Genomic DNA, 27,249 nt, shown 5'->3' with positions numbered 1-27,249 from the left:
ACCAGCTGTCTGCAGAGGCTCTTCATGGTGAAGCCGACGCAGTGTTGAAGGTTCCGGGAATGTGTTCCAATCCAAGGCACCTGGATCAGACTTGGTGCATGTCCTCCAATGCGTAGGGCTTTCTCCTTAGAGGTGTAACGATACGCAAAAATCACGGTTCAATACGTACCTCGTTTTGAGGTCATGGTTTGGTTTATTTTTGGTACTGTATAGAACAAAATGCAAAACATAAATTTGCTTGTTTATTAGAAACTTTAGTAAACCAACAATGTATTTAACATTATACAGAATATGAAAATGAAGTTTTAAAAAAATACAATATTTGTAAAGTGCTGCCTGATAATAATATTCTCAAACAAAATACATTAAATATTATAGAAATAAGCTCACAGCTTTTAACAAAGACTACAGCACAGTTCCAGCATGTAGCCCTTGGTTTAGACCTTCATATTTTTGGCCAGAAAAATGTACTTGTCCACATTATCTGCAGTAAGTGCAGATCTGCTGACAGATGCAAATGCAAAACATAAATTTGCTTGTTCATTCAAAACTTGAGTAAACCAGCAATGTATTTAACATTATACAGAATATGAAAGTTTAAAAAAAAAAAAATACTGTACTGTTGTAAAGTGCTGCCTGGTAATGATAATATTCTTAAACAAAAAACACATAAAATATTATTTAAGAAAAAAAAAAAAAACTTGTCACTGCTTAACAGCTTTTATCCGCTGCTATAAAGACTCCGATGGCAGTTGTTATAGCATTGGCCAATCAGCTGCATTTGCACTGAGGATGTTTTCTTTCTTGTCGCAGTGATATTCGTACTCGAGTGGTGCTGTTTCAAGTGAGTTAGCATGTTCGTCGTGTTCCCAGAAACATATCCGATCTCAGCTGAACAATGTCGGCACACTGACCTTGTTTTATTCACTGGTCTTTCTCCGTTGCAGTCATTCACCTGGAAGCCAAAGTATTCCAAAGCAGGAGACTTTAGTGACATGGGAGGGTCCTCCAGCTCTGGCTAGCGTTTACCATGACATGCACGGGCTGCAGGCGGAAGTAAACATATGCAAATTCCGTTCTGGAAACTCACCCGTGCACAACCCCTTACCCGAACCGAACGTCCTGTACCGAAACGGTTCAATACAAATCCATGTTTTGTTACAACCTTATTTCTCCTCCATTTTCTCCCTCGGTGCAGCAGACGGACAAGCTAGCTAGTGCTACTGTGTGGGAGCTAGTCGCGACAGCCAACACCTGGTGACCGCATGGGGTGACAAGGGTGGTCACCCTATGAGGTCACTTGGTCACATGACCTCAAAGCTATTGAAAAAATCCTGGATTTTCTAGCATTTTCTCACATTATAATTTTTCAAAAATTTCAAACATTGAAACAGGGAAACAAAAAGGTGTGCATGATAGCCTGGGACTAGGACTACTATTAAAAATCCTGGATTTTCTAGCATTTTCCCACATTATGATTTTTCAAAACATGAAAACAGACTACTATTATAAATTGGATTGACGTTAAGTCACTTGACTTCAGAGGTTTTGAAAAATATGAAAAAACAATTGTCATAAAATACAATAGAAGTTCAAATGTTGTATAAAATATACCTTCACAAAACTTTTTAGTCTTTCTCCATTTATTAGAGCTGTTTTTGCATTATTTTATCAATTGAAACATTTTTTGTTAAACCCACGCTTTTCTCAGACAGTAATTAATTGACGGTCGAACAACATGAGTTCATAGCGGAGCCATGACAGAGCGGGCAGGACGCATTTAAGTGAAGCCACCACAGTTGGTGTTGGAGGTGAATATCCAACATGAAATCAACTTCAGCGTGGTCTATGGTTCCTCAGGTCCATTCAGAGCCACGCCTTATTTGTATTACCAGTCTATTAAGTTTTATGTTATGCTTAATGGGTTTTGAAGTGTGTTCTGGGTAAAATTGGACTAAAAAAATGTCTTTGCAGGACAAGTATTTGCTAGTCTCCCTCAAATGGAAAGAGGGGTTGCAAAAGTGATTGGTGGTGATCCGAAGGGTAACAACTTCCTCTACACCAACGGGAAGTCGGTCATCATCAGGAACATTGAGGTGATATTTTTATTGTTTCCAAAATTGATGCTAACAAACTTTTTTTCCTTGTCAATTACACCATTTCCTGATTGACTTGTCTGTTTCTCTAAAACAGTACACTTTAAGCACAAAACAAACAATATTAGCAAAACAACGCCTTTAAAAACAGTGTGTATTTAATATCACCTGAAAAACATCTGCATTCCAAATTATTAGTTGCAAAGCAATACGACTGAAATGTGTGCACACTGCAAGACAAATGACAAATTGAACATCAAAGTATCACCTTGGTAGTTAATAAAGGTAAACAAATTGCACTGAAAAGAATGGTCACTCCAACTAATGTGTGCCATTTCCATTTAGTGAGGCACCAAACTACTAACGTTTGGACAATAGGCCTACATGCCAATAGGCACAGGGCTCTACACTAACTTTCCCAGTCGTATTACTGTTGTGACCAACTGAGAAAGTTGGTAGTGATGACCTATTGGGGCATCATTCTGGGATGTTGAGCAAGTATATTAAGGTAAATATGTTGCAAAATGGGAGAGCTTGTAGAATGTGATGTGAGCTTGTGTATAAAAAATCCACACGTGAAATAAATTTAATGTCACAAATGATGGGAAAAAAATGTATGGACTGATATTTACACAAATACATTTACAGCTGCCAATTTGTAATCCAACATTCATTCACTTTTTTTAAATACTTGCATAAATTATCATTTATATCCACAACTTTCTTTTTACAACTTCTCAAATCTGCTGCTACTGAAACACAAACTACTTTTCTCGCGTGAGTTTTGCAACACATTTTGCAAGACGTCTGTAGTAAAACTGATTTGTGCTTGTAGAAATGCAAGTAATTAAAAAAACGTGAATAAATGTTGGATTACAAGTTTGCAGCTGTCATTTTATTTGTGTAAATATCAGTATGTAAATGTTTTTTGTGACATTGTGACATTGCATTTATTTCACATGTGGATTTTTTATACACAAGCTCACATCACATTCTACAAGCTCTCCCATTTTGCAACATACTTTCCTTCATGCAAGTGAAGGTAAATATGGGGCACTACACTGGGGCTGACCACTGCTCCTCAGGGATGGGTTAAATGCAGAGAACACATTATGTATACTTGACAATTAAGTATACGTTTTAATTAAATTATTATTGGTGTTTTCCTGACATTTTGGTTGAATATAAAGAAAATGGACTTGATAAAAAGATTCTGGCATCCACATGTTTTCATGATGTGAGCAAACACCCTGGTCAGCACCCACTTGTTTGGATACGGGCCAACGTCTCAACGGAGCGGCAATATTAGTGCATTCGAGCACTAGAGCGTCTTCTAAGCTTGGATCACTGTCGGCAAAATTACTCATTTACTCAGTTACTCATTACTATACTTCTGGAAATTGTAGTAAGATTACTCTACTTATTGCATTTGAAAAGTAACTTCAATCACTACTTGTTACTTTACTTTAACTTTTCTTAATTTATGAGACGAGAGATCCTACCGTGTAGAGACATGGACAAACATCATAGCCATAAAACATCACTTTGCCTGTCTGCATAGTGTTTATGGTTTGATTATTTTTACTTATTAATCCAACAACAGGGAAATTAACTTGTATAACTACTTTTATCAGTGTATAAGCACACTTTTTTGTGGTCTTTTTGCAGACCAGAACTCTTTTAAATATAACTAATTTGTAATACAAATTTTATTTGAGATGGAAATGCTTAGGTCTTTGTTTTGGTTGTTCTTTTGTCATTTTCCCCTCTCCCAAAAGAACCCTGCAATTGCAGAAATTTACACTGAGCATGGCCATCAAGTTACTGTGGCCAAGTATGCACCAAGTGGATTCTACATTGCATCGGGAGGTAGGAGATTCATGATACATTGGACTTACAATGTGAAACTGAATACAATTTAAAATAAGGTTTGGGCTTTTATAAAACATGTTTTTTCTAAAACTGTTTAGATGTCGCAGGAAAGATCCGGATCTGGGACACGACCCAAAAGGAGCACTTGCTCAAATATGAGTATACTCCTTTTTCGGGCAAAATCAAGGACATCGCATGGACGGAGGACAGCAAGAGACTGGCTGTCGTTGGAGAAGGCCGAGGGAAGTATGTTTGCTTTTTGTTTGTCTTCCAAACCAAAAAAAATAAACGCATGAACTCATTCTGCATGTCCTAGTTAAATGTGTGATTTATTTATTCATTTGTATCATTCTGATGTGATGGCATTGGTCAGTGTACTGTATGGCTTACTAAAATGAACAAATTGCAAACTTGATTCGAGCCTTTTTCTTTCTTTGTTTGAAATGATAGTTCATTTCTGACTGTTACTTTGATTATTTGGTCTTTAAACCCACCTTGCTCACTGGCAGGTTTACCTGAGTAATGTTCACTCATTACCTTTCTTTGAAAAATGTAAGTAGTAAAGATTGAATAATTAATGCACAATTGTCCATTTTACACACAGTTTTACAATCCAATGAGTCTGCCAATTAATTTGACTTTTTTCTCTAAGGAGAAAATGGTGTTCATATAGTAACATCCTATAGATGTACTGTTGCAATAACTAGTAGTTTAATAAACTGGTGGTTTTAAGTAGAACACAATTAAAGACATTGGGCTGAGCATATATGTAGAGGGTTAAGACATGTCACATTTTTTTTTTTTTAAAATGTTATTTTACCAGTAAAGTCCCAGGAATCTTTTTTCCAAGAGAGAGCTGGAAGCAGTTAGGTTGGAAAACAGTGGTTTCAAGCACAGAGGGTCGCAGATGACTTCACATTGTTCTGCTTTTAATGCACTAACCAGCTTTGCACAGTTGAATCTGATGAGGCATTTCCGTTTTTCAGCCCAGGGTTCCTGCTTACACTCAGGCTTAAAAACAAATTTCTTTTTATGGCAAATACAGTATGCAGGTCTCCTAATATGGCAACGGTCCCAACGAAGTTGGAGAAGGAAAACCATTACTGTATTTAGATTTTAGACTAAAACTTAGTAACTAGTGAAAATTTGTGCCCAACAAACTTGGACCAACCCTCTGTGTGCTTACCTTCTCCTGTAGGTTTGGAGCAGTTTTCTTGTGGGATACTGGTTCCTCAGTTGGAGATGTCTCTGGTCATTCAAAATTGATCAACAGCGTTGACATCAGGCAGCAGCGTCCTTACCGCCTCGCCACTGCCAGTGATGATACTTGTGGGTGCTTTTTTGAGGGACCTCCTTTCAAGTTTAAGTTCACAATAAAGGTCAGTAAAAGCTAAATCCTGGTGCATTCACTGTTTGAGTCAAGTAGATGCTGACTTCCCTATGTTTCTTACACTGACTTTAACAATGAGATGAGCATTGTGGGAATCATACTTAGGGAAGCATTCTTGTAATCGGAGGGTCACTGGTTCGATTCTCACCTGGGCCATCAGTAGCTGGATTTCCATTACAGATTTTCACAAAATAAAAGTGATATTTCTAAATGTCGACGCAGTATAATTGCGCTTTGAACTTGTTTCCATTGAAGGTTGTTTTCAATAGGTGCCTCGTAACTCCCGTGAGACTTCGCCGCAGAAAGACGAATGCTCCAAACCTCCTAACACTCCGTATTTCTTTGCTGGTTTACGTTTAATGTGGCAATATAAATTTTTTAAGTATGCTACGAAATGTCCTGGTCTTCTCTTCTGTCTACACGTATCGCGTCATGTTTATTCGGAGAGAAGTGGTCATGTGACCAGGTACGTCACATTCTGTGACGTATAATTGCGGAAAGTGTTTCCATAGCGCTTTTGGGATGCATCTCAATATCAAAAATTCTGAAATACCTCCTCATGAAAGCGTATAAACTTTTTATTGATATTTGAGTGTTTTTTTTTTTTTTTTTTTTTTTTAAATTCAGGTGTTTTATTGCGCTATTTAGAATTAGTGCATTTCCAAGGGTAATTGAAACGGAGCTATTATGGAATGTTAAGCAAGTCCCTTAACCCTAACTGCTCACTGGGTGCTACACTGTGCCTGCCCACTGCTCCTCAGGAAAAATGACAGACATTTTTTTTTTTTTTTTAAATGTTTTAACATATGTGACTCAAAGTAGGACTGCATTCACTAAGGGGTTTAAGCCAAATGAAAAAGTTTAAAACTAATACTTTTCAGACCTGAGGACTGCAATGGTAAGGGTTCACCGGAACCTAAATTAGTATGTTTGCTCATTCTAATGTCATTAATTGGAGTATCTTCAAGTACGTTTTATCCCCAGAATCCTTACAATCTAAGCCAGAAGGGTATACATTTAGAATAACCATTAATGGTAGGATGTTAAAATTGTGTTATGAATACAAAAATTGGAAAATGTTTTTTTTTTTTCTCATATTTAGTAAATAAACAAAATGCTTTGAGGCCAAACATAAAACAATTAACAAAACTTTTCTGAACACTTTACCCATTTTACTTTTTGAGATATGATCATTTTTAATTTAGTGGAGAGATATTTTTCCAGTTTAATTACTGCCAACCAAAACAATACTGAATATAGAAACCTGAACAAAATATTTCTCAACAATGATATTGTTTAAAATCTAAAATGTATATATACATTTGTCATGTGTATATATACATTTGTTACGTTATGTGACCAGCTCTCAGGGCTAGTCAAGATGAGAAATAAACTGTTCTTCGCTAAACCTCATGTCATGCTTAAACTACAGTATATGTGTAGCACACTACTACTGGAGGGTGCTACAATATATATATTTACGCAATCACACAAGAGGGAGTCAGCACTGGTGTGATTCAGTCGTAGACACAAGGCCGAAGGCCTGCTGTAGATAATCACAGCCCATATGCGACCTGTATTTCGATCTGTTACAGACAGTCTGAGCAACACAATTCTGGTTTTAATGGACTCTGGATCATTGACGCCGTTAACATCCCTATCCCACCACTGTTAACACCGACTCGGCATCCAAACAGTCTGTTCTACAGATGTTATCACACAGCTAACTGCTAGAGCGATAATCCTTGCTCTCTTCTTTTTTCAGTCTCCTTAAAGTTATGTATTGCTGACTTCTGTTGGAAAGAAACTTTCTCAGTACGATACACAGTCCTACATTGGAGGCCTCCATATTTACCTTCTTAAAAACTACTTCAGGCTTGCATTCTGTTCTTACTCCAAACTGATTGAAGACGCAATTAATATATAAATATGAACGATCACACACAAGCAAATCTGAGTTTTTAAAGAAAAATCTCAATTGTGCTTTAAAGCAGGGATACTTAATTTATTTTCTTTTGTTAAAAAAAAAAAGATTAGCGTCATATAGTACTGTATATCGTAAAAGCAATCATTTCTGAGAAAATCGTGCATCTGCGTGCTGGCTGTGCCTTATAATTAAGTATTTTAGTTAATAAAAAAACCCAGAAGACAACATCTTGGCGGTCACCCCCTCGAGCTCCAATCACAGGATTTAGAGAAAGGAGTGGTGAGCAGAGCCCACGAAGGAGCCTTCTCATTGGCTGCCGCGATATATAGTGAAGCGCGTGCACGGTGTGAACTTGTTTTCAGTCTTGGACTAATTTTGGACACGCAAGTGGTTTTGTTCCTTCTAGACAGGTAATCTAATGTTCCAGTTTCCTATATTTTATGTGCATCCTTTTGCGTGGCTACATTTTTACCGGTACTGCATGTTCAGCTCTCGTGCATGATTTTGTGCTCTTGCATGAGAGGAGGAGACTGGGAGGGATTATCAGAGTGGGGGATGGGATTTACGGTTCAAATTCAGCCATGCCCCTCTGTCATGATTCAAAAATCAAGTAGTGCTGCAATGTGAATGTCGTGTGTGTGACCCAAGAAGTGACAGTAATAAATGGTATTTCGATAGCTGTTTGGCTGCCGCCCTTTATCAGCACTCTTGGAATGTCTGTCATCCAATCAAATCACTTGGTCGGAACTAACTGTATAAATATAAACACTACCGGTCAAAAGTTTCAGGACACCCTAATTTTTCCAGTTATTTATTGCAATTCAAGTCGTGGAAGTCAATGAATAGCTTGAAATGGTAGAAAGGTAAGTACTGAACAACCAGAGGTTAAAAAAAAAGGTTTGGTTACACAAAGTGGGTTAACAATTTAAAGCTGTTCTGCAGCAATGATGGTTCAATCAGCCTTGAAAGCTGGTCCTACTAATTCCTACAGGTGTTCTAACTTTTCTTGGTTACTTACTGTCTGCAAAAATGCAGTGTTGGAACACACTGTGGTACCAGACCCTCATAAGCATCAGGTGAACAGTATCGTTAATGGATTCCATTATCTTTTTCAACTCAAATTGCTTATTTGTTGTATGCTTTCATTTCAGAGTGCAATGACACAATAAACTGAATAATTTTCAGTAAAAAAACTGGAAAAAGTGTGGTGTTCGAAAACTTTTGACAGGTAGTGTATATTGTAGCACCCTCCAGATGTAGTTCAAGCATGACATGAGGTTTAGCAAAAAACAATGTTTATTCCTTTATCTTGACGAGCCCTGAGAACTGCTCACAAAACATAAATGTCAAGGCAAGGGTATACATTTTAAAGACAAATGACTAAAACAAACAAAAGTACCAAGACAATGTCTTGCAGCTTTAGTTTGTCCCTTCTTTTTTTTTTTATGTGTCTGTAAGAAAAACTAAGACCAAAATATTGAACAGAGTAGTCAGCCGATAAAAGGTGCTGAGCTGAGTGCGCAGGTTAATTGCAGGTTAGATCACTTTAACTGTGGCTACTCTTCCTGGAATCCTTTTCAGTTTTAATCAAATTGGAGGATTAAAGATTAATCAATTCTGACACCTCTTTATCTTAATTTCATAGCTTTATTTTAGTTTTCTAACCTCAGTAAAAGTTCACGAGACTAGCATTGGCCGTCTCCTGGGGGTATGGCACAAAACCAGGTTAGGGGATAAAGCCTGGAAAAATCGGCTATCCTGGATAAACTAATCCCCAAGTCGGTTGAACGAAAGCCGGTCAAGTTTATCCAGGACAAGTTCCATGGTCATTTAGCCTCTACAGCTAACATGCTGCAAAGAAGGTTAGCAACCAGGATAAAAGTGGCTCTGCTGTCAGTGCTGTGAGAAATTAGTGTTTTACTGAATGTCCATGGGTTTTTAATAATAATGGGTTCTTCACCCAAATATTAGTCATTTCATTTGTCTGTTGACTTTTGCTTTTAATATTTTTTATGATCATAGTTTATATATAAAGAGAAAAAGAACATGTATAAAAACAAGATTTGAGCAATTAAAGTGAGAAGGCAGATGGTTTATAAGGAATATTTTCCTTATTAATAAAACACCAACACTGAAAAGTTACAGAATAATCTGACTTCACTCATTCACTTATTTTTAATAAATCGATCAATAATCGATAATTGATATCGACTGAATTGAAACACTTACTGTATATTGTGATACATTTTTAGGGCATATCGCCCAGACCCCAGGCATTCCTTTTTTACTAGTGATGCAATCAAATGAAAGCCCCATCCCACTGACTGTTTTGCTTTTGCTAGTGCAATTGTTCGAAGCAAATATAACTACTTGGGTCAGCTAAGACAAAAAGCTTGATGCTGTTTGTTTTTGATGTATTGTTTCACTCCAAGTTTAGCTTTGTGAATGTAAATGAAAACAAACGTGTGTGTATATATATATATGGTTAAAATAGGTAGCATACATGAAGAGTAAAATGCCAAAATGTCCTCATATTTACTCACAGCGACCACACACTATCTTTCAATCTCTTATACATGCACACATTATTGCAAACTATCCATCCGTATTTATGCTCTCTCACTGCACGTCCTGCTTCTATACTGCTGGAACAAAACTTTGACGCTACTCTGTGGTGGTGTGGCAAGTGCGGGTATTACACTGCATGTAGCGTTATGTAATGACGTCACTAGCGTCATTTTGGAGCTTAAGATGGAGGCAAACGTCTTAGCTTTCTGTATCAAAAATAATTAACATTTGAGCTTCTCTAGTTACTATTTTACATTTGTTTATGCAAAACTTTAAAGTGAAAGAAGTCCATTCTAACTTGTAAAATCTTGTCAAGCCATTCAGGCTTTTGCGTTCGTAATCATGTTTAGGCTCCAGAGTCCTCCAAATGTCCATGCATCATTTATTTGTGTTATCGGGAAGACGTTATTGTATTTTTTGATTTCACACATTTTGCCTGGAGCCCGCGAACACAATAAGTTCCCTGATAGTTGAGAATCCGGTTTCTTTTTAAGCCTCTTTTAAAGAAGGAATTTGTTTAGCCTTGATAAAGAAACAATGATAAGGGCTTAGTTTCTACCTTAAAGATTGCAGTATGTGTTCCTCATTTTGAATTGATCAATCCCATTAAAAAAAATAAAATGATCTAAATCTGTCAAACTGTTATACGCAAAGTCAATTACTATGTATTGCATATAAAGAGCCAGCCTAATGGTTAAAAAAAAGCAGACTTCTAACCAGGGGGTTGTAGGCTCAAATTTGCTATGGGTCTGTGTGTCTGCTCTGTTGCTGCCCACTGCTCCTTCGGGATGGGCTAAATGCATTGAAATTGCAAATTATTTTTTTGCACTCTATACTGTCTCTACAAGTGTATGTAAGAAAGTAAAACTTCTGAACATAATAAATTGTAGTCATTTTTAATGCAGTGTTATCACTGAACAATAACTGTCTACACCTTTCTGATTTTCACAGGAACACAACCAGTTTGTCAACTGTGTTCGTTTCTCTCCTGATGGCAATCACTTTGTTACAGCTGGTGCTGATGGCCAGGTACATTTTGGAATGTGATATGTGGGCAGGTTATAGGAATGGGAATATCATAGGATAATATCACATTTATCATATAATTTTCATTAGATAAAATCTAAATTTTGGTCTTCTGTACTTATGTGCTCCATAGATCCTTGTTTTTGATGGCAAAACTGGTGAGCGCATTGGTTCACTGGGTGGTGAGAAGGCTCACAAAGGAGGAATCTATGCTGTAAGTACACCTTTAAAGTAGAATATCTGCTCAGTTTCTATTTGGATTTCCTGTAAAGTTTAGACAGTCTTAAGTCAGATGACTTGTGCCCAACAACTTACAGGTCAGTTGGAGCCCTGACAGCGCCCAGCTGATCTCTGCCTCAGGGGACAAGACAGTAAAGCTGTGGGACGTGGGCACAGGTACAAGTGTCACCACCTTTGACATGGGTACTGATGTGACAGACCAGCAACTGGGCTGCTTGTGGCAGAAAGATCATCTCGTCAGCATCTCCTTGTCCGGGTATATCAACTATCTGGACAAGAACAAACCTGATCGGCTCATACGCGTTATCAAGGTCAGACTCACAAGGTTTAAAGCTGGACATTGCAATTTATTTTGGGTTGGTTATTAATTCAGAAATGACTTTAGGGTCAAATTCATGTTATATTTAGAAGTTCTTAAATGGATCCTCCACTGTTTTCACAAATCTGACCTAAAATCTTTTAAACGTACAGATTAGAAGATATACTGTGCCTAACAAAATGCATTATTATGCATGATATTCATATCATTAGCTTTTTTTAAAAAATGACTATTTTACAGTTTAAGAGCTAGGGTTGACCATTGTTTGAATTTGAACGATTCCAGTTCCGATTACAAATTCCGATTATTTTAAGAGGCAGGGTCAAAAAGTTAAAATGAGCTAGCTAACAAGAGGAGTTTCTGGATGAAATAGTCTGAACCTCTACATTAATTTTATTCCTTTGAAGTTTTTATGAGCTTTTCTCACAGGGTGGTTTTCAACTAGTGTATAAAACATTTCACAAGAGCTTTATTTATTTTTTTAAACACATTTTCATATCCTGAGTGTCTGATGCTGCAGGTACTTGAACATGTTACTGTGCTCCCACTGATGCTAACCTGGTGCAGAATACCAAACAAAAAGGAACTGTACAACTCAGTCCAGAGTAGCACCAGGTACTGTGTAAAATCAGAAATGGTTCCGCTGCACACTGTTCATGGTTAATAATAATAATGATGATAATATACCTTGATGATCACATCAGGGGGAAATTATTTCACCCAGTCTACCTGCCGACTTGGAGCAGGCCGTGAGATGTCACTTGGCGGGGGAGGCCTACTGCCCAAGGGGCGTGGCGGAGGCCAAATCTGTCTGTGAGGAAAGGGTGAAATTTATCTTTGTTGGTGTTTGGCGGCTTCTTCTTTCGTTCAATGGACTGGGTATCGAAAGTAGGAATCGAAATGGGAAGATTTGAACGATTCCGGGAGAATTGGAAAGTCCCTGGACCAATCGATGCTCCATGCCCAACCCTATTAAGAGCATTAATGATCGCTGGAATCTATTTTCTATTAAAATCAACTTGTTTTATCATACCATTTGGATTTTAAGAAGATTAGAATTAAATTGAAAATATCCTCCTGTCATGTCTTCATTCCACTCCTGGGGGGTGTGCCACACACTTTGAAAGCACTGCTTTAAACAGAGCGGTTGACGCTCTAGTGGCTAGGATTAGCAAGTAATCACGTGCAGTTGAGCGTGGAGGCCCCCAACGCTGTGATTTCGGCCCCTGCGCTGTGTTTCAACCAGCAAATTTGGCTTTTCAGTTTTTTTTTCTTTTTTAATCAGTACTGTCGTAATAATGCCTAATTTGTAACAAACTTGAGCTTTACTTCACAAAATTTAGCACTCAAAATGCACGGAATAGTGCAAAAACAGTGAGGTAGTATTGGAAATATGCTTTTTGTAAAATGTTTGGATTTTTGGTTTTGTCATTCAAATCAGTGCTCATGGCACACATGTATTTTCTAAATGTTTTTACTTTAAAGTTTTAGATTTAAAACAGGATTTGTTGATCAAACAGATTAATGAAAACAAGTCTTGTTTAATTTGTGTTACTGGAGCCACTGTTACTTCCCCCGGACAACTTGTCTTATCTACTTCCACCATAGAACAGTTGCCTGGTAAAGATCACTTTGCGGGCTGCATGAAAAATACAGAACATTTTGCGGAAAAAGCAGCAAAAATTTACTGAAAAGGAACTGAAAGTGTGGGATGAACAAGAGATCACAATGTACTGTGTTTATTGTAATGCTTTTTTAGCTTTTCGTAGCTAGGTTTAGGAGGATCTATTTAAAGCAGCAGACTTGACAAAGTAAAAAGTAGATTGTATAAACTGAAAAAGAAATATTTATTTTACGAGCTTAACTTTCTTCTTTTAGGGCCACAGCAAAGCCATCCAGTGTCTGACGGTTCACAAAAGGGATGGAAAATCTTACATCTACTCTGGGAGTAGCGATGGACATATCAATATCCTTAAGCTGCTCAATGCAAAGTTCTTGTTCTTTAAACCACTGAAGAGGATTTGTAAAAAATATTTCAAGTTTTTTAAGACAAATGGCAGATAACTACATTATTTTTAAAAGCAAAATAATTGAGTTAATTGATATAATTTAAACAACAAACATTATTGAAGGATTTTTTAAGTGTTACTCTGATTTGTTGGTGCAGCTGGCTTTGTTTTTATAGTACAGGCTGTCACCTCTTACCTGTGAGAGGTTTTCCTCAACCTTCGGCTTCACATTACTGGGATGCAGACACTGGAGATAATGACTGTTTCTTAGGAAAAGGCCACACCAACCAGGTGACCAAAATGGTGATAAATGACTCCGAGGAGTTGGTGACATGCAGCATGGATGACACTCTTCGCTACACCAACATCAAAAAGGAGTACAGGTTAGCAATGTGAATATAAGTATTATCAAGGTCGGTAAAGGTAAAACATTGATTTTCAGTATCTGGTCCTTGGGGGTTCTTTGGCTTGGTGATACAGGTCCCCCCTAATTCCCACACACAGCTCATAAGTAACTTAGTTTTGGTTTTCAGTGCTTCTGATGTGCTAAAGATGGATTTCCAGCCAAAAAGTGTGTCTGTCGCTGTAGGAGGAGTGTCGCTCGCTGTCTGCATTGGGCAGGTAATGTCCACTAATGCTGACTGAGTGAGGTTGTGGGGCATTATAAGTGATGCTTTGATCAGGGTTGTTATAGCCAATTACCATTGGTGGTAACGGCTAATACCAATTAATGATCACATAATGTATTAGGTTATCCATATTCTATCCATTTTTCATTTAACTATTTTAGACAAGTAAGACAGACAAAGCCACAAAAATGATATTTACCAAAGAAGCAGATCAAATACAAAAAAACTTCAGACTTAAACCATATTTTGACTGTAGCCCTTATATTTTGTTTGCAGTCAGCAAGTAGGGTACTATTCTCTACATTTAACAAGAACAATTATTAATAAAGTGACAGTATTACATCTGTGTAGCGTTATCCTACTTTCAACAAGCAAACTGTGAATAATTTTTTTTAAATTAAACTGGCGATGCCATTTTAGCAATGAATTTGAAAATTAAGCGATATCACATGAGGGAGTATTGTTGTGCTGAAATATCAGCACTGGTATGAGTCGCACAGAGTGCCGTAGATAATTATACCAGTGCTGATATTTCAGCACGACCTTCAGTGTGAAATTGCCATTACGTAACAGTTCTACATGTGTAGTTTGTTAGTCAACAGTAATAAATGACAAAGTTAATTTAATCATTTGCCAACAATATACTGTAGTTTCGCATGTGGAGAGCATGCAGTGCATTGTGGTGTAGTTAACCCAAGATGTAACAGTATTTGGATCAGCTGTACAGCAGAGTCCCGGTGCTGTTTTTACTCTATATCAGCACTCTTGTAATGTCTGTTATCCAATTAAATTACTTGGTCGGAACTAACTGTTGTACAGCCAGTAATAACATAAACTCTGTCTTTACAATAGAAATGTTCAGCTTTCATGGGAATTCTGATGGACCTGTTTTTATGGAGATTGTCATGTCACATTTGATTCAGATCGACCAAAGCTTAACTATACCGGAATGTTAAAAGTTTGAACATGTTTCTTTGGTTGCCTATGTTAGGTCGTGTTGCTGAAAGATAAGAAAAAAGTGTTCACTCTGGATAATCTTGGGTTTGAACCTGAGACTGGAGCCATTCATCCAAGTGGCACCACTGTTGCTGTGGGTGGATCAGTAAGTATCTCACTCATTTAACTACAAATTAGCTAAACCATGTCCTGCTCTTCAAAAGACGGATCAAAATATGTACCCTTGTGAATTTACCTGACATGGAAGAATATTCCAGTTCTGTTAAGTTTAAATTAACACACGGCACACGTAAGAATTTGTAATTTGTGCGTGAATGCACTGTACTATACAGTGAAGAAAATAAGTATTTGAACACCCTGCTATTTTGCAAGTTCTCCCACTTAGAAATCAGGGAGGGGTCTGGAATTTTCATGGAAGGTGCATGTCCACTGTATGAGAGATAACCTAAAAAGAAAAATCCAGAAATCACAATCTATGATTTTTTTAACAATTTATTCGTGTGATACAGCTGAAAATAAGTATTTGAACACCAACGTTAATATTTGGTAGTGTAGCCTTTGTTTGCAATTACAGAGGTTAAACGTTTCCTGTAGTTCTTCACCAGGTTTGCACAGACTGCAGGAGGGATTTTGGCCCACTCCTCCACACAGATCTTCTCTAGATCAGTCAGCTTTCTGGGCTGTCGCTGAGTAACACGGACTTTCAGCTCCCTCCAAAGATTTTCAATTGGATTTAGGTCTGGAGACTGGCTAGGCCACTCCAGAACCTTGATATGCTTCTTACGAAGCCACTCCTTGGTTTTCCTGGCTGTGTGCTTTGGGTCATTGTCATGTTGGAAGATCCAGCCACGACTCATCTTCAATGATCTGACTGAGGGAAGGAGGTTTTTGGCCAATATCTCACAATACATGGCTGCAGTCATCCTCTCCTTAATACAGTACAGTCGTCCTGTCCCATGAGCAGAAAAACACCCCCAAAGCATGATGCTACCACCCCCATGCTTCACAGTAGGGATGGTGTTCTTGGGATGGTACGCATCATTCTTCTTCCTCCAAACACGCATAGTGGAATTATGATCAAAAAGGTCAATCTTGGTCTCATCTGACCACAAAACTTTCTCCCATGACTCCTCTGGATCATCCAAATGGTCATTGGCAAACTTAAGACGGGCCTTAACATGTGCTGGTTTAAGCAGGGGAACCTTCCGTGCCATGCATGATTTCAAACCATGACGTCTTAGTGTATTACCAACAGTGACCATGGAAACAGTGGTCCCAGCTCTTTTCAGGTCATTGACCATGTCCTGCCGTGTAGTCCTGGGCTGATTCCTCACCTTTCTTAGCATCATTGAGACCCCACGAGGTGATATCTTGCATGGGGCTCCACTCCGATTGAGATTGTCCAGGGTGTTCAAATACTTATTTTCTTCACTGTATATGTTGTGATTTTTTTTTTTTTTTTTTTTTTTAATGATATATCACAACAAAGGAGCTGCCACAACATTTCAAAGATGTAGACAGACAGCTACACATTTAAACTTGTATAAACTTTTTTTAAATTCAAAATAAACTTTTCAATCAAACTAAGTGTAGGCTGAGGCAAAATCAAGTTAACAGATGAGTACCAGACTTTTTCGACTCCTGAACTTTCTTAATTTAGGAACTTTTGTAGCCTAATGGTTTACATTTGCTTTACAAAAATTAAAGGTTTTGTGCTCAGAGTTTTTAGGAGAAGCCTTATAATTGCCTAATTTTATAAAATCTTTGTCCTCCTCAATGGAAAAGGGTTTGAAATCAGTATTCACCATTTGATCAAACTCATCATCAGTACTGTACTATTTGGCTGGGGTCGTGTGTTTTGGTATAAATTTACTTATTTTGCTTTGGTTGCAGGAGGGATTTTACGTGCATGTGTAGGGATGGCAGTAGATGTTGCAGCAGCTATTTTTTGTTTTGTTTTTTTGACAGAGATGGGTACTCCAGAAAGCGGGTAATGTTCAAACGAAGAGTTACGAATGGAACTATGGTTCTATGAATCCCGAATGACCGCCAGAGGTGGTGCTTTAAGCACTGAATATTCCCCTTCGCGCATGCGCAGTGTGAGTATGTATACCAAAAATGTCACCCGTGACCCCTGGATGACCCGGAGGAAGTTTATATCTTCAGGTATCACTCCAGGGCACTTTCCTATAGAATCTTCTCGCAAGCACACAAGGATTCTGAGTGACCAAGAGCTCCAGCGGTCATTCGGGATTCATAGAACCATAGTCACAACTCTTTGTTCTATTTCATCCCTGCTGACCACCAGAGGCGGTGCTTTAAGCACTGAATGACTTATACCAGAAAAGTCACGAAGAATTCAGCTTACCACCCTTCAGTGTGTAGGATCAGAGGACTCTGGCCGAAGGACCACAGCCAATGGATGGGGTGTGGCAACATTCACCCTGTAGAATCTGGAGAAAGTGTCCGGTGACGCCCATGAGGCCGTTGCACAGATGTCCTCCAGGGGCACTCCCCTCAGGGCAGCCCATGACGTAGCAACACTCCTGGTAGAGTGGCACCGTACACCAGATGGGAGGAGACTGTTACTTGCCCGAAATGCATGGGCAATCACATCGACAATCCAGTGGGACAGGCGCTGTTTGGAGAGAACAGAGAAAGAGCTGGTCAGACCCCCAAAAGCCTACAGTAGCTGCAATGTAGGCTCTCAGGGCACGCACTGGGCACAACAGGTCAGGCTGGACCTCTGGCTCCATGGAAGAAGGGTTGAACCGTGCCAGCCGAATGGGGTGGTTGAGGTGAGTGCGGGACAGCACCTTAGGGAGAAAAGCTGTGTTCGGCCACAGAGTGACTCCTGAGTAATCTGAATTCCACCTCAGACATGTGTCGCTGACTGACAGGGCGTGCAGCTCACTGACATACTTTGCGGAGGAAATGGCCTGAAGGAACGCTGACTTGAGGGTAACCCACTTCAGCGCTGCTTGTGCCAAGGGTTCAAATGGGGGAAGGCGCAATGCCTCCAGCACCAGGGGAAGATCCCATGCTGGAGACCTTGTGGCTCTCGGAGAAAAAAAAGCTCCTCTCAAGAAAAGGGACACCAGCTTGTGGCTACGAATCGTGCCATTGTCGACCATCATATGTCGGCAAGATATTGCTGCAGCATAGACTCTCAGCGTTGAAGGAGAAAGCCCTTTGTCGAGGAGGGACTGGAGGAAGTCCAGAATAGTTGGCACAGGGCAGTGGGAAAACTGTTTCCATCTGTTGTCATACTGGAGGCGAGTAGACGGCGCCCTTGCATTCATTATAGTATATCTAACTGGGTCGGCACAGACACTTAGGAGTGTCTCGGGCCCCCAATGGCCAAACGCACAGTTGAAGGCATTGCAGATTGGGGTGCCAAGTCTGCCCGGCCAGTTGGTCCCTCCTGTCGGGAAGGCGCCACGGTGCACCGTGACAGAGGCTGTGCAGCAGTGGGAACCAGCGCCTTCCTGGCCAGCAGGACAAGCAGGATCCTGTGGCCCTCCTGAAAAACTCTGTGGAGTACCAGCTGAATCAGAGGAAATGGAGGGAAGGCATACAAGCGGCCATCCGGCAAAGGATGAGTCAATGTGTCCTGGCCTCGAGGACTGGTCGTCTCGACCAAGGAGAACCACAGAGGGCAGTGAGTCGACTGCTCCAAAGCGAAGAAGTCCACCTTTGCCCTGCCGAATATGCTCCATATAATGTTTGTTATCTTCGGGTGGAGGTGCCACTCCCCTGACGGAGGTTTCCGACAGGAGAGGAAGTCTGCCAAGTTGGTCTGCTCTCCTGGTATATGCATTGCTCGTATGCTGATCAAGCAGGGGGCTGCCCATGTGAGGAGATCCCTTGCCACTTCCAGCAGCCGTGCAGACTTGGTACTGCCCTGATGGTTTATATGATACACTGTTGACGTGTTGTCTGACCGCACAAGGACATGCTTGTCCCTCAGATGTGGCAAGAAGTGCCTGAGAGCTAAGTGAACCGCATGCAGCTCCAACACATTGATGTGTGCACCTCGGTCTTCCACAGGCCAACGCCCATGAGCCGTCCTGCTCTGCCACACTGCACCCCATCCTGAGGGGCATGCGTCTGTGGTGACGGTCTCCCTGCGAGATGGAACAGAGCCTATAGGGACGCTTCTGAGCTAGTAAGCCCTGTCCCTCCACGGAGCCAGGGCGCAAAGACACTGTTGAGAGACCTTGAGTTACCTGCTCCTGTGCTGCTTGGCATCCAAGTGAAAGCTTGGATTTTTTGCCACTAGTAATTGAGTAGAACCCTCTGTGACCTGACCGTGGGTCTACAGGCTCTATGGCGCCTTTGCCCAGGAGGGTGGACAGCTCCTGGTCTAATGTGAGAGCCTTGGCCGGATGAGTAGCCCACTGTTAGAGCTGCTGATGCGAAAAATATCCGACCGCCGGCCCCAAGGCCTCAATATCTGCCCCTCAGGGCCCTAGTGGGAGGGCGGACAGGCTCCGGAGCTCGAAACTGTCTTGGGGGGGGCAGGCAAGCAGAGCCCCGAAAATCCCGGACCGGTCTCCGTGCGGGACGCTGGGCATCACAACGACCAGTGGAGTGGGTTGTTGGTGGCACGTGGGTGCGAGAAACAGCCGGGGGACCCCTAAGCCTGCCGGCCGGGGGTCTCTCAGGTGGAGGCTAAGCCTGGCAAGCTGCTGCCTGGTTTGCCCCGCCTTGGATGGTTCGTTGCAGCGCTTCCTGGGCTGCTGGACCAAATATCTCCCCCAGTTCGACTGGAAGGCTGTGCAGCATTCTCCTGGCTGCCTCCGTTAAGATTGACTGGGACGGCCAAACCTGACGACGAGCTTGGACCAAGATGGACATTATTCACCCAAGCTCGATGGATGGAGTGTGATCCAGGCCAGCCCCCACTGCATTATGCATGGCTGCCAGGGTCCGCCCATCTGCAGAGAGACCGGAGCAAGCCTTACTGTCCCTCCAACAGGACTGTAACTCCTTCAGATAATCCTCCGAATGTGGAATAGCGAAGGCTGTGGGGACAGGCCTGCGCCTGAAGAAGGTGCTTGCAGGTGCCGTCTCTGCCTGCTGTGGGACAGCTGTGTGCAGCTGCTGTAGAGCCAGGCGCATGACAGCGCACATGGAGATGTCTTCCACCTCGGCCCCTGAACTCTGATCTGAGGAGTTGGAGCCCTGCTCAGACATCTGGGATCCGACATCCAAAGTCTCCCCATAATCACAGAAATGGCCAGCCAAAACCGCCAAAGAGTGTATCCTCTTAGGGCAGCAGCGTTGGCATTGGGGGAGAGAGTGCCGCTTCAGCACCAGGGGAATAACCGGCTGGCTGTTGGCCAGCAGGGATCTCATCTGAGCCAATTGAGCAGATAGCTGCTCGACTCTAGATGATAACCCACTTTGGCCAGACTTCATTCTCTTCCTGGAAGGAGCAGCTGCCGTAGCCTCTGCCCGCCTCTTAGAGCGTCTGACGGGCCGGAGTTGGCTGGCCCGGGGGGAGGTTGACTTTGGCTACTGAGCCTCCCACCCCCGCCAACCTGGCAACCCTGGCTGCCCGAGGCAAGTAGCTGCAGTTCATGCATGGTTTGTCTGACAGCGCCTCCTGTAGGTGCTCTGGACCAAGGCATGGGGGCATAGGTCGTGGCCATCCTCTGGCTGCAAACAACAGGATGTGCAGATATGAGAGCCATCCATTGTAGCTGCACTGAGAAGCCACTAATTTCAACACAGGTATTCCAGCTCAACAGAGGGAGGGGGCGCGTACGCCACTCCGGCCTGTCACCACGGTGACATTCTTCGTGAACTGAACCTGCTCGCTGGCAGGTTTTGTATAAGAAACCCTGGGTTTCTACATGGCTCCATCCACCCGAACACCGCTTCTCAAGGAACACTTTAATTTACCTTGACACTCTTCTCGGACCACATAGTAAAACTCCGTCCATAGCTCCACCCTAAGTTTCTTTGCTTGTGACATCAGTGTGTGTATCACATGAAAATTACCCAGGACTTACCAGGCTTTGCACTGTAAACATTTTTTTTAACTAAGCCTCGAGGCAGAAAAAAATCTTTGAGCATTTTTAAACATTATGTATTTTACAGACTTGATTTGCACTGAATGTATTTCCTTTTTTTCTTACAAACTTTTTGTTTGTTTTATTGCCTAGTTTGAAATCAAGACATTTAAAAAAATAAATAAATAATAAAGTTTGAAGATTAAATTGCCCTAATTTAATTGTCCTGGCTGATTAAATAATTAACTTTCCTGTTAATGGTCTGAACAAATTTCTTTAGTTGATTTTTATTTAAATAGCTTCAGTAAAGCATAAAAAAATACATATTTGTGACACAAGTAGTTACATTATTAGTTACAGTCTCAAGAAAGTAACGAAGTTGCATTAATTACTTTTCCAAAGTAACTTACCCAACACTGACTATAAAGTAATTTAAAAATACATTTGATTAAAAAAAAATCTATTTGATCAGCATAAATTGTTTGCTTTAGCCTTGATCTGCATTTATGAACCCAGCACACAAACTTTGTATAGCTGTATTAATCTTTAATTTGCTTTTGCTCATCAGGATGGAAAGATTCGACTTTACTCTCTGCAGAGCAACACCCTAAAGGATGAGGGTAAAATTCTGGTTGTTCAAGAACCAGTCACAGACATGAGCTTCTCAAACGATGGGGCCTATCTGGCTGTTGGTGATGGCATGAAAGTTGTCACAGTCTTTTCTGTGGCAGATAACTATGTGGTAATGAAAACTGGCTGCCTTAGATTTTTTTGTATCATTATTGTATGAAAATATTTTTTTTCTTTTCTAAAGGTTAAAAATCAATACCATGGTCATCATGCCAGACCTGTGACCTTAGCATGGTCACCGGACAATGAACACTTTGCATCTGCTGGGATGGACATGATGGTGTATGTCTGGACTGTTCAGGATTCAGAATGGAGGATCAAAATAGCAGGTTAGTCATACAATATCTAATTTTACAAATGCATGCAGATAGGATCATTTTGTATTTCTTGGTTTACTGATCCCATGCATTGTAATGTAACTAATCATGACCATTGTTTTAAACAGTTAAAAAAAGGAACATTTTAAAACTTAGCAAACAAAGCCTATGGGCCAAATTCTTTATTGTTCAGCTGTGACAGAATAGTGTATTTTAGCGCTGGACTTGATTTTGCAGATATGTACATTACTACATCTGTAGTAATGCACCTTATGTATTTGGTTAACGTTCCCTAAAAGAGGAGAAAATAATCAAATTGGATTTTAAAGCAACAGTATGAACACATCCAGAGACGATCAGTTTGGACGGTCTGTGGCTCTTGAACAGAAATGATTAAAAACACTTCTTGACAATCTTTTCTATAACTTTACTCTAAAATATAGAATAGCATTATCCCAATTTGTCACTAACCATTTCTGCAGATGCCCATCGGTTACATCATGTCAGCGCTCTTGCCTGGATAGATCCACATACTCTTGTGACTACCTCCCATGATGCTTCTGTCAAGGTGTGGACTATTCTATTCTGAACTGCAAATAGACAGGAGCGCTACACCTCCAGGAACAAGGACTATTAAAAGACTTCAATGGTTTCTTTCACAACAGGTTCTTTCAATATCTGAGCAATGTTTTCATTTGCTTAAAAATGCTAAAGTGTAAATGTTTTTGGTGGGGGCAATCCTACAAATCAGATCATTCATGTCTCTTTGATGTATTTTCCATGAAAGCAAAAAGCTGATGTCACTATAAGTGCTTTTACTTATGTGTGTGATGAATTTATAAAATTGTGTAAAACTCATCATTCCAAATGTGGAAACCCAACTGGGATTATTTAAATGACCCATCAGGATTCTACACTCAAAAAAGTGATGAAATCGGCAGAAATGTATTTGAAAGAAATAAAACCTTTTTGGGTTACATTCCTGTGATTAGTTGTAACTCTACTAACTTGAGCTGCCTGACTTATTTCTTGGTTTGAGGGACTGTGATTGTGGGAGTTGGTTTGTTTGTAGCATATTGCTTTATTCTAAAAAGTTACATATTTCCTAATTTCCAATACTTTCTGATTTGGATTTGAGAACAATAATATGAACCAAGAAAATATGAATAAAATGAACAATCTAGGTGCTGTTTGCTCAGCAGGTCCCGTGCTGTTGCTGTGGTTTGTCTGGGTTCACTATGCTCTTCATGCTTTCCTTTTTACTGTCTTTAATAATTTGCTTCCACTGTGGAAGTGACTAAATAATAAAGACACTTTATGCAGTTAGTTTTTTTTTGTACATCTGTCATTTTTATACAAAAATGAATGTGCACACGATGGGTAGGATACATTGAAGTGTTCTTAACAAATTACTTCTTCAAAACCCTGTCAATGATTTTTTTAGTTTTAAATTCAATGGATTTGTTTAATTAATATACTCAAAAGGTTTCATGTCATAGCTGTGGCTGCTATATAATTATTGAATCAACTATATCCTAGGTCAGGGGTTCCCAAATGGTGTGCCATGGCACATTGGTGTGCCGTAAGGCAAGTCCAGGTGTGCCGTGAGATTTTGTGACAACCGTATTGTTGTTACGATCTGCCTGAGTGCTCCGAGCGCGTAATGCTGGGTGCGCGCATGATTCTCTGCAGCGCACCTCAACAGGTGAGCGCATTCATACTGAGTGACCATATGAACAGCCTTTGGTTGTGGGCCACGAAACTGAGAACACCTGAAACAAGCGCTGCACAATACACATGGGAAAAGGATTGAAAGCAAAAGGGCTCATAATGACTGGACTGTTAAAATGTGAACTCATCATTGTATAATTAATTTTCTCATTTCATTTGCTGAGTTAATTATTGTTCATTTGAGAAGAGGAAAATAATTTAAAATTTGCTTAAAACCTTGTTTATGTATTTAAAGCATAAAATAAGTTATTGAAATTTGTTATATTTTTAATATAGAAATACTATCTATGAAAATAGTTAGGTAAAAGTATTTCTGTTGAGAAATTGTTAAATTTAAATTGTAATATCTATAATTGATATAAACATAAGGAAAATGGTTTCAGGTTATACAAGTAAACCTAGTTTTCTGTTTGGGTAATGCCTAATTTTTACAGATCATTTACCTGCATTGAATGAATACAAGTTTAAAATATAGTTTTACCAAATTAAATGTACTTAACTGAAATTGTTTATTTGTACTTACCTTGTTTGATGAAAAATTATTAACTTATTTGCTTTGTGTTCAAAGGTTTTTCACCTTTCTTGTCACTTTAAAGACTAAAAGTAAGAATGAGTGAAATCCTGAGTCTGGTCAAGTCCTTCCTTTTTCAAGTGTTGGAAGCCATGATGTTATAAAGACACTTGACGCATACATTATTATTATAATATACAACTACACAAAATAATATTTTAATTTACTACTTTGTATGCACAGAGGCAAACTTTATACCTAACCCCCACCCCACCCAAAAAAGAACACATTATTGCCATGGTTGCACAGGCAGGAATTATAAGACTGTGACAAAGGCTGTAGAACAACATTAACAGAGAAACAGCGAGAGGGAAAGTGTAGCGCTTTCTTGTACAGCTACATGTGATATTGTACATGATATCAGTGATAACATGTTATAAAGGCTATTTTGCACAATAGGCGTGTCTTCAGATTTTTACTTGTCCTAGTGTGTCTTAGGCACAAAAAGTTTAGGAACCACTACCCTAGGTTATTAAAGTGGGGTCCGGGTACCCTTAGGGGTTGTGCAAATTGTCATATTGGTACGTGAAGAAAAATTGGAAACTAGAATATAAATAAGCCAGCAGTCAGAAGCCTCCAAGCATTGCCACAAATTACACATTGGCCTATGTAAGACCACCCATGGTGACAGAAACCAATCTCATCAAAAATGTGCAAATGTCACGAATTGCTTTGCACTAGCCAAACGTGCTATTAAGACTTTGATGCCCTTTGCAACAACATACTTGTATGAAAGTGGATTTCTAGCTTTGACAAACATTCTCAAGAGATAAAATAGAGATTCACTCTCAAATTCGCCAAACACTGTAGTGATGTGCAGCCACTCTATCTCACACTTCTCATTAAAGTTGTAGTGAGTCTTATTACACAGTTACAGGGGGATGAAAAAGAGAAATAAATCCAGTGACAATACTTAATTAGATGTTATATTGTTTCCTTACAGATTTTTATTCTTTTTTTTAAATTACATATTTCTCAACAGGATAGGTAAATTTCAAAGACTAATTTCATTGTAGGGCTACTTTGCATTCAAAGGTAAGTGCATGCAGGCCGAACTGATTCAATGGCTCTGAGTTTTGTGTTCCGTTGTTCAGTATTTCTTGCTCGCCATCAAAAACAAAGAATTGTGCCATTTACCAGAAAATCCTCAGGGTGAATGTCTGGCCATCAGTTTATGCCTCCAAGTTCGAGCATTCTCAGATTGTGCAGCAGGACAATGAACCAAAACATTCTAGCTAATCCACCTCTGAATGGCTAAAATAAAACCAAATTAAGTTTTTGGAGGGGCCAGGTCAAAGACTGCGGAAACGCCATCAGCGGTTTATAACTAAAATGCCCGTTTACATTGTGTATTACGGTAAAGTCATCAGAAGCCAAAAATTAATCGAAAATCAAATTGTTTTTAGCAAACTCCTCCACATTCTTGTTCTACTGGCCCTCAGGTATATCTGTGCCATTTTCAACTGGATTCTCTTTAGCATTTTCTCATAATTACACACTGAATTTGCACCCAATACATACAGCACAGTACAGAGATATTGCACTACAAATTCATTAAAAAAATCAAATTGTTTTTAGCAAACTGCTCCAGATTCTTGTTCTACAGGCCCTTAGGCCAATTTTCAACTGGATTCACTGCAGCAATTTTACATAATTACACAAAACACGCCCTATCAAATTCAGTGAAAAGATATGCAAACAAACACGTCGCCATCCAGTCTGCTGCGTTGCAGCCTGAAGGGCTACAAAGACTTTCTAAAAACACTGGTCGCTGATCTACGTGTACAGATAACATGGCAGTGTTACTGTACTAGTGTAATGGATCAAAATAGCTGCGTTATATTGAATACATATTTAAAACTGAAGTGAATTTCTTTTTTAACATACTATAATTAAATGTCCAATAACTCTTATTTACAGATAATAAAATATATTCAGGTCAACTTTCACAAAGCCTACAGAACAAACAGTTTTAGGACATCTGATCTAAATCTAACAATCACACAAGCAAGTACGTAAGCGATGAGACAAATCAGATATAAATAACTAGGACACTTGACCAAATTCCACAAAATCTGTTTGATTTCTAAATGTAAAACATCTTCAAATATTATTTTTTTTGACTGCACATGATGTCAAAGGTCAACACTACAAAAAGTGCAATCTTTTAAAGACAGCAATGTATGTTTTGTTATTGCAATTAAATAAATTAAGTCAGGGTAGGAATTGGAAAGGGTGGGAAAGAGTTTATTGATTTATAGTGAGAGTTAGATGCAGAGCTGCCAAGCCTCACCCTTTGAGTGTGACAGTCACATTTCGTGATAATAAAGTAGTAGTAATACGGTCTTTGTGGCTCCACTGACTTTGACCCATTATTGTTTTTCTTGTAAAACTATTGATAAAAAATAAAAGGTTTATATCACCTATTGCCTTTTTGAGGAAAAATATAGAGATATGAGTATTGGTCCATATTACCCGGTCCTAATGTAACCAAAGCAAAGTGTTATCTTGTAAAGGATATTATTGTTCAAACTGTGTGGAAGGAGGGGTTCAAACACTGCTTAAAGTAGGATTTTATTAATATGTGTGTTACCTCAAAAACAAATAGAAATCACTAGACGGAAATGAAGGTCAGCCTGGAATTTGCCTACCAATAAATTCAGGACTTACAAAAAGAGAAAAATGACGTCCATTCGGCTTTATCTGCAGTAACATTGGAGGTGAGGTCCATTGCAGGCCAGCTCCCTTAGGTGATTGAGCCAAGATGGTGCCAGCGTGTTCCAGCTGCTCTGCCTGCTCTGCTGGAGCTGTTCCTTATTGCTGAATTTTGTGGATTATTGTACCAGTCACTGCGTTGCTGGTTTTTGACCGTCAGGCACGTATGGACCTAAATCATTCGCATAAGGTACGTTTTAATCACAATTTTGAGGACCAAGCATCCAGACTT

At 39.8% G+C, this 27,249-nt stretch overlaps 1 protein-coding gene across 1 annotated transcript in view; it reads left to right on the top strand.

Annotated features, from left to right (window-relative positions):
• Positions 1–23,012, top strand: part of wdr1 (WD repeat domain 1) — a 33,112-nt gene extending 10,100 nt beyond the window's left edge. Inside the window, exons 2-15 of the mRNA XM_028446605.1 lie at positions 1,975–2,096; positions 3,875–3,965; positions 4,067–4,214; positions 5,167–5,347; positions 10,805–10,882; positions 11,013–11,093; positions 11,197–11,430; positions 13,317–13,404; positions 13,677–13,830; positions 13,981–14,068; positions 15,068–15,178; positions 21,622–21,795; positions 21,868–22,012; positions 22,483–23,012. Of these exons, the coding sequence (XP_028302406.1) occupies positions 1,975–2,096; positions 3,875–3,965; positions 4,067–4,214; positions 5,167–5,347; positions 10,805–10,882; positions 11,013–11,093; positions 11,197–11,430; positions 13,317–13,404; positions 13,677–13,830; positions 13,981–14,068; positions 15,068–15,178; positions 21,622–21,795; positions 21,868–22,012; positions 22,483–22,589 (1,802 nt within the window). The 3' untranslated portion in view covers positions 22,590–23,012. The remainder of the gene's footprint in view (positions 1–1,974; positions 2,097–3,874; positions 3,966–4,066; positions 4,215–5,166; positions 5,348–10,804; positions 10,883–11,012; positions 11,094–11,196; positions 11,431–13,316; positions 13,405–13,676; positions 13,831–13,980; positions 14,069–15,067; positions 15,179–21,621; positions 21,796–21,867; positions 22,013–22,482) is intronic.
• The last annotated feature ends 4,237 nt before the right edge of the window (positions 23,013–27,249 follow it).

Source organism: Gouania willdenowi, chromosome 5 (genome assembly GCF_900634775.1).
Source record: "Gouania willdenowi chromosome 5, fGouWil2.1, whole genome shotgun sequence".
Classification (NCBI taxonomy): Eukaryota; Metazoa; Chordata; class Actinopteri; order Blenniiformes; family Gobiesocidae; genus Gouania; species Gouania willdenowi.
This window is presented reverse-complemented; position numbering and strand designations above follow the sequence as displayed.